At 42.3% G+C, this 20303-nt stretch overlaps 1 protein-coding gene across 6 annotated transcripts in view; it reads left to right on the top strand.

Moving 5' to 3' along the window:
• The window catches only part of CACNB4 (calcium voltage-gated channel auxiliary subunit beta 4), a 225686-nt gene that overhangs the window by 162298 nt on the left and 43085 nt on the right, over positions 1-20303 (top strand). For all 6 annotated transcript variants that reach the window (XR_013228081.1, XM_077320034.1, XM_077320039.1 and 3 more), the window contains 6 exons: positions 3357-3479; positions 5818-5948; positions 7861-7937; positions 9412-9431; positions 9521-9601; positions 13399-13457. Coding sequence is in view for 5 of the 6 variants with exons in the window: in XM_077320034.1 (XP_077176149.1) it covers positions 3357-3479; positions 5818-5948; positions 7861-7937; positions 9412-9431; positions 9521-9601; positions 13399-13457 (491 nt within the window). In the remaining variant the exon portion in view is untranslated. The remainder of the gene's footprint in view (positions 1-3356; positions 3480-5817; positions 5949-7860; positions 7938-9411; positions 9432-9520; positions 9602-13398; positions 13458-20303) is intronic.

Genomic DNA, 20303 nt, shown 5'->3' on the forward strand with positions numbered 1-20303 from the left:
GCCAGGAATTCAAAGAACCTCATAAAACCTATAATTACAATGCTCCAGTGATATATTGATATTTTTGTGCCATTTAAGGAAAAAGAAATCACTTGTCTGGGGCGGGGGGAGGTGACTATGACAGTCCATTCAGTCGACTGGAGGTGGGTTGGTATGGATCAACAAACAAAACTGACAGAAAACATGAGGAAAAAGGCAACTTAAAATTGGAAGAGGAATGGAAAATTCTTGGGGGATGGGGATAAAGAAAGAAAAAGTGAAAACAAAAGGCACAGAAATGCATGCAGAAATCGGGATTTATTGCTAGCTGACTTGAGCCAACCGTGAAGGGGGGGCTATTATTATTAGTAGTAGTATTAGTATCATCATCGTCATCATTATTATTAATAACTTACACAATAGGGGGGCAGACCCAACAACAACAAAACATGCAGAAAATCCCTATTTGTTGTGGCATGGGCTGTAGCATGAGAGCATTGTGTTAGATAAATCACTGATCTTGCACAATAAAATCAGAGTCCAGTAGCACCTTTAAGACCAACAAAGGTTTATTCAGGACGTCATTCTGACGAAGAGTGCTTGCACTCAAAAGCTCACGCCCTGAATAAATCTTTGTTGGTCTTAAAGGTGCTACTGGACTCTGATTTTATTGTGCTACTTCAGACCAACACGGCTACCCATTTGAAGCACCAATCTTGGTCACTGACATCTTAAACTTGTTGCCTGGAGGTGAACATTTCCATTAAATTGGTGGAATGTCTTGATATACAGCAGACACCCATAGATGGGGGCACAAGCCAGATGTGTTCCACTTAGCTTCAGCAATGCCAGAGTTGCTTGGCACTCCCTGACAAGCTAGCAGATCAGAGCAGTGTTAGAATTTGCAGTTTTGGATGGTGGCTGTGCTTCAGAAAGAGCTTGACAAGCAACAAAGGCATCTTTTTATGAGGGAGTTAAATAGGAGTCTTTTCATAACAAAAATACAAAATTACATGCCAGATCTTTTTGGACCGTTTTTCTACCACTCTCTGGGCAAATACTGCAGCGGTTTGAACATGCCCTTTGCGTTGGTTCACAAATTCATAAAAGCTACTGCAGTGTCCGGTTATGGCTTGTACATGTGAATCATACCACGTGCGTATCCATTCAAATGCGATATGGGGTATTCTGAAGTTACAGTCATGGGCGAGTGAAAGTGTATAGACAGAGAAATATTCTGGCCCCACTCCAGCTCTTACAAATCATCACTATAGCTTGTAAGTACCTGCACATTTTTTAGTGCATGTGTGCAAGCTTTGGTCATACTATTGAGTTCAGTGGCAAATGCTGATCTCACATTCCAGACTTACTTGTTTGCAAGTGATATGGAATGAGCTGTGGGGGAGGGGTGACTGGAGAGCACAATCCTCCACCTCCCTCTGTGTTACCCTTCTCAGACTGTAAGTTCCGAATGGCCCTAATGGGCTTTGGTAGGGCCAATTCTCACAGTTGCCAGTAGGGTTGCCAATCTCCAGAAGGTTGAGGAAACAGAAAAACAAGGTTGAAGCAGTGGAAAAATTGTTGGAGGCCAAAGGAAGCAAAGAGCAACACCTCTTCCATAGAGAAATTTCTTCATGGGAATTTCTTCAATGTTAAGGGAAACTATGCTAATGTGACCAGATTGTCCCACTTTTGGAGGGACATCTGGGGGTACCTGGCAAAATGTACTTACGTTGAAATTAAAAAATATATATTATTACAATACTATTTTTGCGTTCTATGCATTCTGTGAAACTTTTTGTTGCTCCGTATGAACCAAATTTTTAATCAAGAACACCCCCCCCCCCGGTCAATGGTGTCCCGCTTTACCAATGTTAAAATCTGGTCACCTTAAACTATGCTCAATATTTCTTTATAGTGCCATACAGGAAATTTTTAAGCAGAGTCTAGATAGCCATCTGACGGAGAGGCTGATTCTGTGAAAGCAAAGGGGTGGCAGGTTACAGTAGATGAGCGATTGGGATGTGAGTGTCCTGCATAGTGCAGGGGGTTGGACTAGATGACCCATGAGATCCCTTCCAACTCTATTATTCTATGATTCTAGGTGTTTACAAAAGTTAGGATCAATTTAGATCCTTTCCATCTTAATTGTTAACATCTGTATGGCACTATAAAGCAATGTTGGGCATAGCTTCCCTAAGCTCCTATGAAGAAATTTCTCTATGGCAGTGGTGATGTGCGTAACTTTTTGCTTGTTTTGCCCTCAGACTTTTTTTTCATTGCTTCAGCCTCCAGAAGGTGGCTGGAGAGCTCCTGGGATTCGAACTGAGGTCCAGGTGACAGGAATCAGTTCCCCTGGAGAAAATGGTTACTTCAGAAGGTGGACTCAATGTCGTTATACCCCATTGAAGTTCCTCCCCTCCCCAAACTCCATTCTCCTCACAGTCCACCATCCCTCCAAAATCTTCAGGAGTGCCCCACCCTTGATCTGGCAGCCCTAGTTGTGACTAAAACACAGAGTTATTGGGTGATATTCACAGTTTCTAAACTGAAATGATGAGGGAACAGAAGCCTTCAAAATCATATTGTGGCTACTGAAGCAGCCAGAGACTACCTTGCTCATATATTAATTCCTGTGCAAGGTCAGCTTCATGGTTTCAGGCAGCTAGTTTTGCAGAACCCCACTTTACAAATGCAGCCTCAATCTCTAGCTCAGCCTTTTTCAACCTTTTGACCATGGAGGAGCCCCTCAAATATTTTTGCAGCCTTCAAGGAGCCCTGGAACCAGGCCAAAAGTGATGTCAGTAGCCATGAGGCCCATTCTGCACATGTTGATAATACACTTTCAGTGCACCTTAGAAGTAGATGTTGCTGTTCTGCACAGGAAAGTACAGCTGCAAAAGCAACCAGAAAGTGCATTATCCAACATGTGCAGAATGGGCTTCAGCCACAATAGAGGAAGACTGAGGGGAGAAGAGAAAGGAAGCAGTTGGAGGAAGGAGTAGGAGTCCAGGCACTGCCCCCTTTCCCAGGCATAGTAAGCACATAAGAACACCACCCCCAAGTCAATGGAAGCGGCTGGTTCCCTGCTCTCATGATAGTGCCAGGAATAGCTTGTGGCTGAGCCCATTAAGGCAGGATATAGGGGGAGCTCTCACAGGGCCACCTGGTCTAGCAAAACAGAGGTCCTGAACCAGCCTCTGTTGGGAGGAGGGCTAAAGTTTTGTTCCAAAAACTACTGACAGTCCATTGTAGAACATATATAGCCTGGTAACCAGATAACCGCCTTTTGTTCTAACGCCATCCCACCCCTTGTGCAACCTGTTACTGTTTCCTCTCTACTCCCAAGTATAATATAAATGTATTTTTGTTCCCAGTCAAAACCAGTAGCATTTGCTGTTAAGACTAATGTGAGCTACTGTGGTGCACTGGATGAAGATGTTCCTGTACCGAGCACTGCCATCTCCTTTGATGCCAAGGATTTTCTACACATTAAAGAGGTAACAACGCAATATAATTATTCCTCTTACCTGCCAATGGCTTGGAGCCTGAACAAGTTAGCTTTTGAACCATGCAGGACACAAAACTGAAACAGAAAAGCTGCCAGGACTTCACAGAGCATAGTGTTTGATTAGAGAGGGTGGCATCCCAGGTCATTCATCCTGATCAAAGTCTTCGATGGCAAAGAGGTTATATATTAAGTGAGCCTGAAATTCTTTCCCCGTGAACGTGCCATCTGGGCTGATATTCAGTCAAAGGAATATTCCACCAAATCTTGTTAAGAATGCAGTAGTTGAACGAAGCACAAGAATGTGGGTGTGGCTGAAATAGGCAGAATGACGTGTGGAGCCATGCAGCGTTTATGGCTTTCATACAATGATTGACATCCCTGTCATATCATTCTACATCAGCTACTTTTAGGTATTTGTTTGTTCATTTCAGCATTTATGCCCAGCTTGTCTCCCCAAAGGGGACCCAAAGTGGCTTACAACCCTCCCAAAAGACATTGTACTCATAAATCTATAAACAACAAAACAGCTCCACAACAAAAAACTATATATTTGGCTGGTCCTGGACTCATATGCTGGCTCCTCTGAAGGCCTGGGCTGTGAGCCATGAGTTAATTAATTAATTAATTAATTTATTTATTTAGATTTATATACCACCCTCCCCGAAGGCTCAGGGCGGTATATAAGAGCCAAAGGGCCAAGAGCCTGTCAGCTAGTGGCCAAAGGCATGGGTCATGTCCACACTTTATAAATACCTGAAATGGAAGTGGCGGATGGGACCTATTGTCAGCAAAATGGTGCAGCTGGTAAAGATGTTCTTCCGCTCTTTTCCTTCCTGTTTTAAATTCAATGCTCTGATTTAGGAATGTTGACACTCTTATTTTAATAGGCTATTAGTTATTCTGGAAGAGCACCAAATATCTGTTTCCCTGCTCAGAAATAGACATAGGCTTATACACTTATGTACTGTCCTTTGCAGAAAAAAAAGGAAGAAATCCTTCCTTCCATATTCAACCCCTAAAACTCTCAGCCTTCTAAGGCTGCTTTCAATTTTTTAAAAAATAGAGAAAAGCATAGCAGGGTGGGTGGAAGATGTACTCGATTGTTTCACATCCAGTTGGGACTTCAAACAAGGTCACTTTGTCTACAGGCTGAAATGTCAGCAAGAATGGATGAGTCTCCACATTCAAGACATCTCATCTGTCACCCATAGAACAATGTATTATGCATTTTTAAACAGATTAAGTGACAACAATTATTGGCTGTTTGTGAATTTTGCTTTTCACTATAGCCAGGGAAGAAAATTGGAAAGAGGGGGAGAATCTCAGATTAGGGTGTGGGGGAGAGAATTTGAATGGTTTTGTGGGTCCTATACAAAGTCACATCTTTTTGGATTTGACTTTTTGTATAGCCATAGAAGACAACTCTGTTAGGTAATAGTCTCAGATCTGCTTACAACCTAGATCAGGCTTTCTCAACCAGAGCTTTGTGAAACCCGGAGGTTTCTTGATGGCTCTGGAAGGGTTTCCCGAATAGGTGGGAGTTAATTAATTTTTATATATTTTTAAAAGTTGTTTAACATTTATCAGGTGATATGGCCATTTATGGTCGTTGATCTACCCCTCCTTTCCAAAATGGCCAATGATGGACCTGGAGGGAGTGGGTAGGGCAGGGGCCCCAGGTGGGCATGTATACAGCTATACTTCCCAACCATATTCTGCATGATTGTGCCACTTCTGGGTTTTGTTGGAGCCTAAAGAATGTTTCAGGGATTTATCAGCAGTAGAAAGGTTGAGAAATGCTGGATAAAGGTGAGAAATATGAAAGGTTGAGAAATGCTGGATAAAGGTGAGAAATATGGAGAGAAATTAAGGTAAATTGGAAACTGTGTGCAATAAGTGAAAGGCACTTATTGATGTTAATTTATGTGTACTAAGAACTTCATGCAAATGGCACCAGAAGAACATGTTGTCCACTGCCTTGTCTATGCCCACATCAAAATCTTACTGCAGATAGAAAAATAACATGTGAGGGAAGGGTCTTCACCTTAGTCTTTGTATTGATTCTGTGTGACTGGAGTTGACAAAGCTCATGAAGGACATAATGTCCTATTTTGACCTTTTCCCTTCATTATACCTCTTAGAAATTTCCCTGATGTTGCTGTCTGCTCTCTTGCCTTTGTGTGTCATACATGATGGATTATCCTTTTGGAGTGCAGTATGGGCTGCATAAGGAAACGGCCAATGGCATATGGCGTGTAAGGAACTAGCAGGAAAGGGGAGGTGGAGTATATAATGAATTGTTCCATTGAACTATGTCTTTGTTCCAGAAATATAATAATGACTGGTGGATAGGAAGACTGGTTAAAGAAGGCTGTGAGATTGGTTTCATTCCAAGCCCCCTTCGGCTGGAGAACATCCGAATCCAGCAAGAGCAGAAGAGAGGTCGATTTCACGGAGGGTAAGCTGCATTTGAATGTCAGATAATCTCACCTTTTCTGAGACATCAGAAATTACTACAAAAGGAGTTGTGAAAGTGTCGGTGAGCAGGAAACCAGACAAGGCAATGGGTAGACATGTGCACAAGATTGCACCCACACTAAGAAGCACTTCTGCTGTGCTTAAGAACAAGCTGAGCTGTCACACCAAGTGGTTGCACCTGGCACTCAGCCTTCCTCCGATGAATGAGTCCCACCTGAGCCCAACCTAGCCTGTTGCTTTAGTCTTAGCCGAGCACTTTGCCTGCGTGTTGCCAACGTTGTCCTCCTGCATTCCCTCCTGCGCTCTGGAGATGAGTCTGGGCTGTTCAGGGTTGTTGCTGCAGGCTGAGGTAATGCTGGTGCAGAGGGCATGGTGCTTGTCTGGCTGGGACCTGGTTGTGGCTCCCTATCGGGACTTGCCTCTCTAAGCAGCAACCTGCCGCTTTGCTCCAGCTCCTCCACTTCTTCCTCCAAGGGAGCTGGTGCAGGGGCACCCTCTGGAGACAGGGCCATGACAGTATCGCTTACCATCTCTTTAAGGAATTTAGGATGGCTTGGCTGGCCCCGGCACTGTTCTCAGTGCTTTTTATGTCCATACGCCAGAGCAAACAGTATTGGGCTTCACCTGCATGCAAATGTTGCAGCTTAAAGAATGCAACTGCTGATGTCGATGCAGTTTTGTGTCACTGCACAATAGGGACACAACAAAACTGACTGATTAGGCAGTAGAGAATTAGATTGTGGAGAATTCTGGGCAGCTGAATAATTAGGTACCAGTAGGACAGTGATGGGGAGGGAAGGAGGAGAAAAGGCAGCATGGCATAACCTGATCCCATCAGATCTCAGGAGCTAAGCAGGGCCTTTGCTTGGATGGGAGACCACCAAGGAAGACTCTGTCAATTAAGGCAATGGTAAGCCACCTTTGTTTCTAGCTTGCCTTGAAAGCCCCTTGCTGGGTTGTTGTAAGTTGATTGCAAATTGACAACATTGGATTATTATTATTGTATTGTATTGTATTGTATTGCATTGCATGCATGCATGCATGCATGTATGTATGTATGTATGTATGTATGTATGTATTTGCCACCCTCCCTAGCAGCTCAGAGCAGTAAACAACAGTTCATTAACAACAATAAAAACATAAACATTAGTAAATAATAATAGCAAATTGGATTTGGGCTATGAGGCATTAGTGAGCTTTTTTGCGGATAAAGTCTTATTGCTCCGCCGTGATCTTTCTGCTAAGTTTGATACAGACTGTGAACTGGAAGCTCCATGGCTGTCATGGGGGATGATCTTTGATGGCTTCAGGTGGCTCTCTTTAATTGAAGTGGACAAGTTTCTGGATTCTATGAAGGGAACCACTTTGTCACCTGAACCCCTGTCGTCTTGACTGCTCAAATTGGCTGACCAACAGATAGGAGGCCCCCTGAGGTATATTGTCAACCTCTCCTTGTCATCTGAAGAAATTCCCGAAGGGCTTAAGGAGGCGGTAGTTCACCCTTTCTTGAAGAAACCATTGACGGATCCGTGGTTACTGCCAGCACTGCCCAGTCTCAGACGTAGCATTTCTGGGTTACCTGGTGGAGACTAGCTCCTAGCATTCTTGGAGGAAGCTTCAGTCTTTGATTCATACCAGTCGTACTTCCGTCCTGGCCACGGGGTGGAGACTTTTCTGGTCACCTTGATGGATGACCTCCGGTGCCATCTGTATTGGGGTAGTTCAGCTATCCTCGTGTTTTTAGATCTAGTGGCCGCATATGATGTGATCAGTCATGAGTTGTTAGCACACCGCCTCACTAGGAGGGGGATTAGGGAGTCAGCCAGTCTCCTTCCTCCAGAAGGCCTTTTTAGTTTCATGACAATATTAACTGGGGCATCTCTACAATGCAGGAAATCAAGTGGGAATTCTTCTTCAAGCCTTGGAGAAATGGTATCTGGAACGTTTCGAGCTACTCCCACTTCCACCGGTGAGTTTTCATGCCTCTTAAAGAAAAATAATTACAACTCTGCAACATTATTTTGAGTTGTGTTGTATAATACAATCTGTTGTTCAAATTTCCTGCACTGTCTGTCCATTTGGTAGCAGGACTTATGCTAGGACTTATGTTCAGGTGCATGCTTTTATTAAAATAAACAGAAGCTATTAAAATCATGTTTGTCTTTTTTATCTTACCACATAAAAAGTACATGGTCCTTTTGACAACAGGCCAACCCTCTGATTGGCCCTCACTGGGGGACATGCCCTCAATAGGGTAACAGCACTCAACCACTTAGGGCCAATCAAAGGCTCTCCCTCAACCCCCATTCTCTTCCTCCATGCCACTTTCAGGCACTGGCCATCAGGAGAAAGAGCCAACAGGAGGTAAGCCAAGGGGTCTGTGGGTGGCTGTCCACATGTATTCCATCACATTCCGCCAGAGCCCTGCCACACTTCCCTAGCCTCTGAGGCCCCCTGTCCACTTTTAAAATGGACTTTCCTAATAGTTACCACAGAAAATTTGTAGGTGGTATTTATTGAGTGCTATCCAGCGAGCACGCATACAATTGACTTCTGTTTCAAAGTACTAGGAGAGTACTGACTGGTGTCTTTTATTCCAGCTATGTTGGAGCTTCTGATATGTAAGCAAAATCTGATATGTGAGCAACCCCCTTGTGTAGGGGTTGTAACTAAATGACTTAAGGATCTTTCTCACAGAAATATTGGCCCTGTGAGAAAAACATACTTGTTAATGTGGTTGGTTTAGCCAGGGGTCTGCATGTGAGTGTCAAGTGTTTTTAGAAAATTAGTGGAGCCATGTTGGCCTGTTGCTTAGCAGGTCTTCTGATTTGCCAATGAAGATCTGATTATCTATGCAGATTAAAACAACATTGTTTTGGAGGTAACTGCAACCACAGTATTTGTTTTATCCATAGTGTATTATTTGTTACACATCTTCTCCCCGGCACTTGTGCTTTCACTGTGTGTATGGCTCCACCTTCTACAGTTGCCATTTTGTGGTTGGCTCCACCTCCTGTAGCAGACATTTTATGTTTGCACTCGTCACCCTGTATCAGAAATTCCATAATTGTCCATAGACTGATAAAGTTTGCTGTCCCCTGTTTTAGACAGAGAGCCCAGGCATGGGGGAACCACTAACCATGAAATATGTAAATGCCCACAGTGTTAAGGGGGAAATAATTATTTTGGGTTTGGCTAGACAATACTATTTCAGTGGGGTTGAGAGTAGAATCTTGAAATAATAATCTCATTTTTGTGAAAGGAATGAATAACTGAATGCATTCATTAAACATCATTGCCCCTTGGAGGAAAACTGATGAACAGATTCATGTTCATTTTTGCTAGTCTTCAGCTTATTTTGGCTACCATAGTATTAAATGTGTATGTTTGTGTTTTGTATGATTGCTTTATGATTAAACAAAATATATTTTTTTATCTTCCAGCAAAACAGAAACAGAAAGTGGTAAGCATATTAATTATATCCCGTAGTTGCTAGAATTTGCATAGAATCTGTTCATTGTTATATCCTTACTGGACGTTTTCTTCTCTCAGACAGAACATATTCCTCCCTATGATGTAGTACCATCCATGAGGCCTGTTGTCCTAGTTGGCCCCTCGCTAAAAGGCTATGAGGTACACACTTTGATTTGCATCTGTTGAACTGAATTCTCTAGCCATCTTCAAAATATTTTAAGCAAAATGTATAATCCATTATTTGAATGTAGTAACTTCCTATCTGGAGCAGAATCTAAAAATTTGAAGTCTCTTCTGTGCTTAACCGTTACTTACCCTTTCAAAAATAGGCCAATAGCACAATGGCCAGCTGGCACTTAATGGAGGGGGATAAAAGGAATCAAAGAACTGTGTGTGCAAAATAGATGGTTTTGCACTAGTGGCATTTGTGTTCTCTGCTTTTTAAAAAAATCGCCCTTTGTTTATTAAAATATTTATAGATTGCCCTTCCCCATGTGGCAGACCGAGGCAGCTTTTAGAAGCTTGTTACTAAAAGTGCCATACGATCCAATGAATAAAGCAGAAAATATATTCGGCTAGAAGGGGGCACATATATCCTTTGAAGAACTGTGGGAGTTTTTTTTAAAGCAAAACATTGCAGAATGATAGAGGAAGGGAACAGCCTGGCTTGTGTTCACCACTTATTTTTAATGGCACAAAATACCCTGGGTCATGGGGCGGGGGAAAGTTATACACATTTATCTGAATGATATATGAATCACTTTGGATCATGGCCTGAAGGTAGGAGGGAGACCAAGCCTTCCTCTTTTTTGCCCCCTACCACTTGACAGTGCATTTGGGGGGGGGGAAATACTTGTACTGCGCCAATGGTGTAAGGCCTCTTCTAACAAATACTCGAAAATTATATCATCAATGTGATCTCTAAGATACAAACAGAACTCTGTTCGATTTTGTCCAAATCACAGAGCACTGTGTCACTGTCACATCAATGCTGTGATGTCATTTGCAGATATTCACCAGAAGTGGATTTGTGTCATTGATGTGGTCTCCCCCCCTCTGGTTGACACTCAATTACTGGCAACCCAACCTAATGGTCAGAAGCTTACTGGCAGCTTTTATTGACAACTAGAAAACAAGATATTTAGTTGAGGGGGAATTCCAATATTCAAAGAAAACTCTCTTATTTAACATACTTGTCCCCTCTGTCTCACTCTCTGTGTGTGCCCTTTGTGACTTTTTTCTCTTCCCTCATTTTTGGATGACTGGATATCACATGACAAATGCATAGGTGTCACCTGCTCATTACATAGGTTCCATGTGCCTTTCCTCAAGGCAGCATGTCTTTATTTGGTGATATCACACTTTTCCAACTCACAAACTGCAGTCTTTTTATCACCTGGAAATCACAATTGTCCTCTATCACATGTATTTTCTTGGATCCTAACAAGGGTTTTTTTTTTTTTTTGGCTGATGGAATTCACTGCCACATAGGGTGGAGGCAAATAATTGTTACCGATCTTCTCCTTGCAGCAGCCCCTCCCCCCCCCCGGCAGCCCCTTCCCCATTAGAAACTTCACATGTTTCTCTTCCAGAGACCTAGTCAAAGTAGCTCTCAAATTAAAAACAATGCAACATTAAAATCACAAAAGAACCAAACATTAAAACATAAAGGAAACAGTCATAAAGGTGACTAACATTAAAACCAGCTGAGAGCTTACTGAGGGCATAAATACATAACACTTTCTACTGTACTGTTAGGGATCCACCAGTCTCCTGGGGTATGAATTTGAGGAACACATATATTCAGAAAGTTTGTTTCTGTAAGTGCTGCTTTTAAAGCAGAAGATCCTATAGTTATTGCAAGTATGCAGAATGTGTCTGCAGTACTGTGACCCGTATTTCGTAGCACCTGTACATCACATTGCCTCTCTGGTGCCCACAACGCCATTGGTTTCTGAACTTTCCCCTTTATTATTTCATTTTAAAGTAATAACCTTACAGAAGCCAGATCACTCCCCCAACAGGTTTGAAATAAGTTAGAAAAGCACCAAAATAAGCTAATCTTTTACTTTTTAAATTTATTAACCAAGTGTAAAATATTCTAGCAATATTTATACACAAATATGTGATACCTGAATGTTTAAACACTTTAATTACAAAAACATTAAAAGGAAGGCAAGAAGGAATTGAAATAATTTCTTACAGGTCATTCCTGCATTAGAAAAGAGCAAAGGTGACATTTTGAACTGTGTGTTAAGAGTGAAACTAGAAACTGTATCTGCAAGTGTGTCGTCCACATTTTCTGATAACAGTACTAATGTGGCAGTAGTGAAAGGGTGAGGCTTGGAGAATATCAGCAGCTGGGTTTGGGGTGTGCTTACCTCCTCTCTGAGCCCACAAATTGTCTCCTATAAATCCCTCCTCCAAGGGTTCCCCCCCCTTCTGCCCAGTCTCGCTTCTGATTTTCGAGCCTGCTAGTAAAAGATACGATAAAATAAAATTGGAAACTCCTTAATTGATTGTACTTCAGACAAACAAATTGGTTGAAAATGGCATTGCATTTAAATTGTCCTGAAATGATGTATTTAATGATTTCACCCTTAAGTTCTACAAATATTTTCTCTCTATAATTTATGATAGCATGGTTTAGATGTGCTATTACTTTATCTCAGTGTGTGTGTGTACACATACACATATACAATTGGGCATGGATAGGGTTACATGCAGGGTTGAACTGAGAGGGTAGGCGAGGACTTAAGCTGATTTTCTTCTGCCTCTATTAGCATTATGCATGGAGTTTGGAATCTTCAGGCATTTATGGGGAAATTACAACAATATATTATAACTGGAGAGTGCACTTATCCCCGCTCCCCCAAGACCTGGATCCAGGCTGATGTTTTTTTGTGGCTGTAAGGGCTTCTGCAGAGTGTACCTGTAAGGGCTTCTACCTGCCCTTTCTACAATGGCAGCCTGACTCCCCCCCCCCCCCCAGCACACAGTTCTTAGTCAACTCTGCTTAGTCAACTCTCCAGACCACATTGGCTCTGAAACCTGAAATATTCATCAGATGCTTGCCAATGGGGCAATGTGGTACTTGGATAGAAAAATCCTAGTTTAAATGCCTCTTTATCTAAACTTCCTTGCAGGTATTTTGTGTATGACGTAAATGATAAGACCCATATGCAGCAATGATGTAGCAATGACCCAGCCATAGAGAGCATGTGCACATGCGCAGACATGCCATAAATAAAAGAGGTGGATATTAGAATGATTATATGCCGGACCCCCCCCCCCCCAAAAAAAAAGAAGCCTACACTTGCAAAAACAATGTTTCTATAAAAAAGAACTATTGCCTGCAAGAACAACAGATGTTCTGTGGTTGTTCAGACTGAGGGTTCATCGTGTGTGAAACCCTGCTGCTACCCTCTAAAGCTGACAATCAATAGAGCGCTCAGAAAATTCATTTTAATTAATATCTTGTGTGTCTCCCCCACACACTCCCCTCCACACACACACTTCCTTCTCCATGGGTCAAAAACTCTAGTCAGACTAATTCCTGGCCTCTAACCCCTGAAACTCTGCTTGTTTCTGGCAAGCTCTGGAGACGGATATAATAACAGGGATGGATTGCCATAATATTTTACGCAACCTATTTTATTTGTGTGTGAATGAAAATAGCAGAGCAAATGATATTTAAATGTTGCTCCACTAGCAAATGTTGGGCTCAATCAGGAAACCTGCAGCCACTTGTTGCATTGTCTAATTGTGTCATCACAGCAAGAAATGATTGGACAGCCTTGAGTTTAAAGGAGAGCTAACCTATGGACAATATTGGAGTGGAAACATTTATTATTGGTATAAAGGGCAATGTCCTTACTTTCCCCTTTTTTCTTCCTTTGGGCTTCTCTCTCTCTGTTGTCAATCTTCCTTCCTCCATCTTCCTCATCCCTGACAAGGTGACGGACATGATGCAGAAAGCCCTCTTTGACTTCTTGAAGCACAGGTTTGATGGGAGGTGAGAAAAATAAGGTTCTTTTTCATGTCCCCACGTGTTAAATACATTCTCTCCTGTTCCAGATGACGTCAGATGCATATTTCAGTGCTGTCTCTGTGTATTTGCTTGCCATTAAAATACAGCTAAACTTTGGCTTTTGGCAATCCTATCTGGTGACCCTGCAATCTATCACTGCACAGATTCTGTTCTGTTAGAGCTTCAGCAAAGAGGCTAGAACTTGGTGGCTTTCTATACTAGCTGAAACCAAACATAGATCATTGTAGGTATTTTATTCCTTGTTGCCGGCTTTGTAGGAAAGGCGGCTTCATGCCCAATGGTTTCATAGGTCTGACTTCAGCCTTTTGTTCAAAATCTCTGCTCCCTTTCAGCCTCATCTTCTACTTTTCACAGCTTCATTTAAGCTGCTTTTCTTGAATGTTCTCTTTCCCACAAGATATGTCCTGCTCTGGGTAGTTTTCAGTCCATCTAATAGTAGTGTTACACTGACTAGTAGTGTTACAGGAAGGAGAAGAAAGGAATGGTTCTGTGGAGGAGATGTACTTTTCTTAGTTTGAACTTTAGTAAATACTCCTTGGGTAAACCCTAGACCAGCCTTTCTCAATTTTTTTACTGTTCTTCAGGCTTCTTCAGGCTTTGAGAAATCCCATAAGTGGTGTTATCATGCAGAACATGGTTGGGAAGCATAGTTGTGTACATACCAACCTAGGGCCCCTTCTATTCCCACCCCCTCCAGGCCTATCACTGGCCATTTGGGGGGGGGGGCAGGTCGACCTGACCATATGTAGTCACATCAGCCAATAATGTATATATATGTGTGTGTGTCTATATATATATATATATATATATATATATATATATATATATATATATATATATATATATATATATATATATATATATATATATATATATATATATATATATATATATATATATATACACACACACACACACACACACACATACACATACATACATACATACACTAGCTTCAAAACCCATTCCTAAGAACGGGCCTTGAAAGGGCCCTCTCTTGGGCTAGATAGCTTAAGGTGGCTTTGGGCTGCAGCTCACAGCCAGATCAAGTGGGGCAAGTGGGGGCTGGGCAGCTCGTTAGCAGGGCTGGAACAGAGGTCCTTAGCAGGCTCAGCCTAGCAGGACAAGAGGCCCTCATTAGCAAGCCTTCCACCACGACCCTTTGCCCAGGGCCCTCTCCCCTTACCTGCTGCTGGCTCCAGGCACTGAGGCGTCTGAGAGCAAAGAGGCTAGAGTCCAGGGATGGAGGGCATGAGCTGCAGGGGCAGGGCCAATCAGGGCAAAGCTGGCTGCACCCTGATTGGCCCTATTCTAACTTTGACAGCCGGACACGTCCCACCCTCTAGGCTGATTCATAAATATATAGATGAACAACAATGGATAAGGATACACACACACTGATTGGTTCAAAATTGAGAAAGGAGATCGGCAAGGCTGTATACTGTCACCTTGCCTATTGTATGCGGAGGACATCATAAGAAAGGTGGGGTTAGAGGAGTCACAAATTGGGATTAAGATTGCAGGGAGAAATATCAACAATCTCAGATATGCAGATGATACCACTCTAATGGCAGAAAGCAAAGAGGAACTAAAGAGCCTCTTGATGCGGGTGAAAGAGGAGAGTGCAAAAGTTGGCTTGAAACTCAACATCAAGAAAACTAAGATCATGGCATCCGACCCTCTCAATTCCTGACAAATAGATGGGGAAGAAATGGAAGTAGCATTTTTTGAAAGAGACACAAGCCCTACCCAAGAAACAAGATGTCAGGCAACACAGCTGTCTTCCCAAGGCATGGTCTCCTCCCTCCACACCATCTTTACCAGGTTACATGTTAAGATACTTTTTGTAGTTGAATGATAAGTTACTTTTAGTAGAAATTATAAAATGCTTGTTAAGACAAATTTCTCACTGGGCACATGTGTGTTTAAAATTGACAGTAACTATAAATATAAAGGACCAGCAGGGGACCCATGAGACTTGTGGAGGGATCCCATCCTCCCTCCCAGTTTGTTCACCAGATACTCATTTACTGAACTGGTCTCTTGCCAGCTAGCCTGCCCCCAGAGCAGCCACTTTCACCACCTGGTTCATGTGATGGCCAGCAGTGGGTGGTCAAGCAACCTTTCCTACCCTGTCTATCTGCTGTGCTGTTGCTTCCACCAGCCTGGTCCATGTGGGAGCAGCTGAGGTACCCTGCTCTTCCCTCCTGGGGTATAGAAATTCTGGTAGCAGCGCTCTTCACTGTTGCTCCTCTTACCCACTCACTTGCTTACCTGCCCTCTCCTTCTGCTCTGCCTAGTTCCCAGCTACCTTCTCCTTCCCCTGCCTCTCCACTGATCTGCCTCCCCTCCTGGCTGCTACTGCATCTACTCACTGCCCTTCAGTTAATTAATCATCCACCTCCCTGACTTATATGTTCTCAAAATGTCAGCTGAGACTTCACAATATAATGTTGCAGCATCTTGGCTGGTGGGTAGGGCTTTATGAAAGTCTTCTGCCCTTTCATTTTCAGATTGTTTTGCAAAGATGGGTGTTCTCTCAGGTGTGTAGGTGTGCAGATATGGTACTAATCTCTGGATCAAAGGATCCACAGCAGGGGCCAGGCGTAGGGAAGGGCAGTATAAAAATATAAATAAATAAACAAACAAATGAATAAATAAATAAATAAAAATTTTGAATGTCATATAATGACAACCGGAGAACTCACAAGGACTTACAGGAATCATCTCATTTTCTCCATCTCCACTATTTTCTCTCTCCTTTTTCTGAAATCCACTATAGCCTATTACCTTCTCTTTTTTCTTTCTCTCTTTCCCATCCATTAGCCAATCTACCTCTTCTTGTTCCCTGTCTTCAAGCTTTCCTTCTTTCCCTGCCCCAGTAGCATCTTCCCAGAAAATCTGCCTGAGTTGCATGGTGCTGGCAGCCATGCTGTGTCCAGCTGCACAGTGGGGAACCTGCAAAAAGTGGAGGAGAGGACCACATTCTCCCCTGTATCCACTTCCCAATACCATTCCCTTTTCACCTGTTCTAGGCTTCCACCCATATCTTCATCTTTCCCTCCTTCCTTCTCTCCTTCTCATACACAAGCCAACTTAGCTTTATCTGCCCTCATCTACAGCTATATGTATTATTTAATTTATACCCCATTTCTCTTCACAATGGGTGACTCTCCTCCATTTTATCCTCCCAATAACCAACTAAGGTAAGTTAGGCTGAATGTGTTTGACTGACTGAAGGTAACCCAGTGAGCTGTCACAGCAGAACACATGTTCGAATTTAAGTTTTCCAGATCCTAATCTGAAACTGTAATCACTGCACCACAATGATTTTTGTGAGGGTTCGATTGTTGAACATTAGCAGAGCAAAAAAAATGATTTGTGGTGGCTTGTATTATCTTCTTTATTTCCAAATTTGTATTTTCATAATATTTCAAAATCAAAAACTTAACCTAGTCCAGGCTTTTATATCAGCCATATATAACCAAATATAATAACCAAAATAATAACCAAAATAAGGCTAAAACTCAAAAGCCAAAATGGGCTCTGGATAATTTTGCATCAATTTCAATATCATGTTTTCAATAGTTTCTTCCTCAGCGGCTTACCTATAATATAATATCACAAATCAGACTTTAATAATAGTCTAATAATTCCAATAATATCAATAAACTTATAGAGAGGAAATATCACCTGTTGTTTCAATGATTATTCACTTTGTATATCCATCAATAGTATCTATAAAACAAAACATCAATATGTATCAAAATATAGTTATAAGCATTCCAGTTATGCCCCAAAATAATCTTTAAGACTTGCAAAATGTTTTACAACACCTTATCATATGTAGCATATAAATTGTCCCATAGGCTCACAATCTCTAGCAGAATTCTTTAACTGCTCAAAGGCAAAATCCTCAACCCCACAGCACACATTCAGACATTTAACAATGAGCTAAAATGGCAGTTGTTCAGACATTCAGGTATTAAAACCAAGCACCCGATCGTCAAATGGATCTCAACAAATTGTTGTTACAACATGAAAGTTTTTATATTTTCTCCTTAGATTCCTTGGGACCCAGTGGTTTAAATACTATATGGGATCTGTCATGCTTTTTGTGAAATGGCACCTTTAAAGCATTTCAATTATGTCTAAATGTTTGGGGTGGAGATGAGGTTTTTGCCTTTGAGCAGCAAAGGAATTCTGCTAGAGATTGTGAGCCTACGGGACAATTTTATGCTTTATATAGTGAGATGCTGTTAAAAACTTAAAGTTTTAAAGATTACCTTGTAGCATTATTGGAATGGTTACATGAGAAGGCCACTTTAAAGCATTGGAATTGGCCACTTCTGAGGTTTCTCAATGGTAAAAAAGTTGAGAAAAGCTGACAGAGGCAGTAATTGAGAAACCCGCTGTAAGTTTTTTGCCAACTTATGTTTTCATGGTTGATTGTATCGTACAACTATTTTTGATTGATATTGAACTGAAATGAAGCATGTACAGACTGAAAGGTTTTCAGTTCTTCAAGCAAATTTTGCTATCAATTAAATATTTTCATTGAAGGAAGAAATTGTGACAAGTTAATTAATTATTTGATATTTATTGTTATTAGCAGTTACTGCCACACAGCATTTCTCTTTGTTTCCCACCTGGGGCCTGGAATCCCTGCACCTCCATGGGATCCGAAGCCAGAGAGTCCCCGTCCCAAGTAGCCCCCCCCCCCCCCCCAAGCAAGCCATTTCATCTCCAGGAGCCTGGAGATGAGTTGTCATTTCAGAGTCCCCCCTCCAAAACAGCCACTTTTCCCCGGGAAGTTGATCTCTATAGTCTGCAGATGACTTCCAATTTCAGGAGATTTCCAGGCCACAGTTGGAGGTTGGTGAGCCCTGAGTCAGGAATGTTCCTTGAGGTTTGAAGGCAGGGCTTCAAGAATCCAGGGATGGGCAGGAGCTTTTGCCATGCAGCCAGCCCCCAGGAAGACCACAGTGCAGGTGTGCATCCTAGCACCCGTTGTTTCCCTGGGTGCAACGGGCTTGGCCTCTAGTAAATAAATAATCCTAAACAGCTTCTCAGCTTTTTTCTAACACCCTGCAATAAAACTGGAAATTTTTAAAAAGTCTCCCACAAGAAAAAAGATTGGTATAAATCATCCCTCCTTGTACCCACAGAAATTCTAGGGGTAATCAAAGCCATAATGTTAAAATATTAATGTGGTGTATAGCTTAGGGAGGAAAGGTTTCAGCTGAACGAGAAATGCAAGTTAGTTGGGCTGGTTGTCTTTGCAAAATGGGGCCTTGTCAGCGATACAAATTTGATCCATGACATTTCTCAGTGTTTAGAGCGTAGGTCTCTCCTGAGTCTAAGGTACTTCAGCTTCAGCTAGCAATAGGAAATGTGATTTAATGGGAACATCTGAAAATAGCTTGGTGCTGCAGGATGAGAACCAGGCAGCTATGCAAGTTTTAACAGAAGCAGAATTTAATAGTGAGGAACGTGATGGGGCTCATTTTGGATCACCACGTTGCTTACCTGCTTGGGAGCAGCCTGGAGAGCCCAACCTAACCTGATCTCATCGGAGCTTGAAAGCTAAACAGTCAGCCGTAGCTAGTACTTGGATGGAAGAATGCAGAGGAAGATAAGGGCTGCTATGAAGGAAGGTGATGGCAAACCACTTCTACCCATCTGTTGCCTTGAAGACCCCATGATGGCCCATTTTACCTAACTGCTTTGGTGGGATATTTACTGCTATTCTAGAAAGTGTCTTTCATCTGCCATTTGTTTACCCAATGCCTTTAATCCCAGTGACGTTATAGGACAGCAGTTTGAGCTAAACCAAGTCTTGCATGATCCACACATGCATACCGAGGGGCTCTTGGCTCTACATCCCATAATATTTGCACTAAAACACTGCATTAACAAAACATTATCACCCCAAAAGCCCCTACTGCTACCCCTGTTAAAATGCGAATACACTGACTTGCTTTTTCCCCAGCGTGGCAAATTAAAGACCTTGTACCAAAATAGAGCTCTGTGTCTTCAGAATATACCAGAAGGAGGAATGTGATTGCTGCTCAGACAGCTGGCCTTGAGGATATGGTGTAACTTTTTAAACAAGCTGTAGATTTTCAGACTCCACCTATTGACTCCAATTATAGCTGAAATGTCAAATCCCCCTGGTTTCTTGTACTTTTTGTATTGGTGTCAAAGCCTGGTGATTTACCCATATATTCCTTGTAATCATAATAGGTCCTGATTAGAGAGACACTAACCAGATTTTCCCATGAAAATGCCCCAGTGCATGCTTCCCAAACCAAGGTTCAGGGGAGGGACCGTCTCTGAACATTTCATGGACCTTTGTTCAGTTTGGGCTGGCAGCTATTTTAGGCTGACAGCTGATGAGTATGTGCGCCCTGTTGTCAGCCCAAAATGGCTGCAAGTGAGTTCCGCATGCTTGATCTCTTCTCCCCCTTTGGAGGGGGGAGGGGAAGCGATCCAGCATGCTGAAATAACTTGCAGCTCTTTTGGCCTGGCAGCTGAGAAGCACCATTGTGTTGTTTTCATGGACTCTCTTTTTGGTACAGCTGGCACCTTCAGGCCAAAATTTCACATTTAACATAAATCCAATTAGTTGAGACTACCATATGGATTGCCTGGACCTGGATGGCCCAGATCTCACTAAATCTAGCAGGGTTGAAGCGATACAGTAAGGAAGTCTAGTGTTGAAACACAGAGGCATGCAGTGGAGCCTATGGAAATGTTATAAGTCCACTGTGACTTGACAACACGTTACACACACACACAAGCATGCAT

Source organism: Paroedura picta, chromosome 2 (genome assembly GCF_049243985.1).
Source record: "Paroedura picta isolate Pp20150507F chromosome 2, Ppicta_v3.0, whole genome shotgun sequence".
Lineage (NCBI taxonomy): Eukaryota > Metazoa > Chordata > Lepidosauria > Squamata > Gekkonidae > Paroedura > Paroedura picta.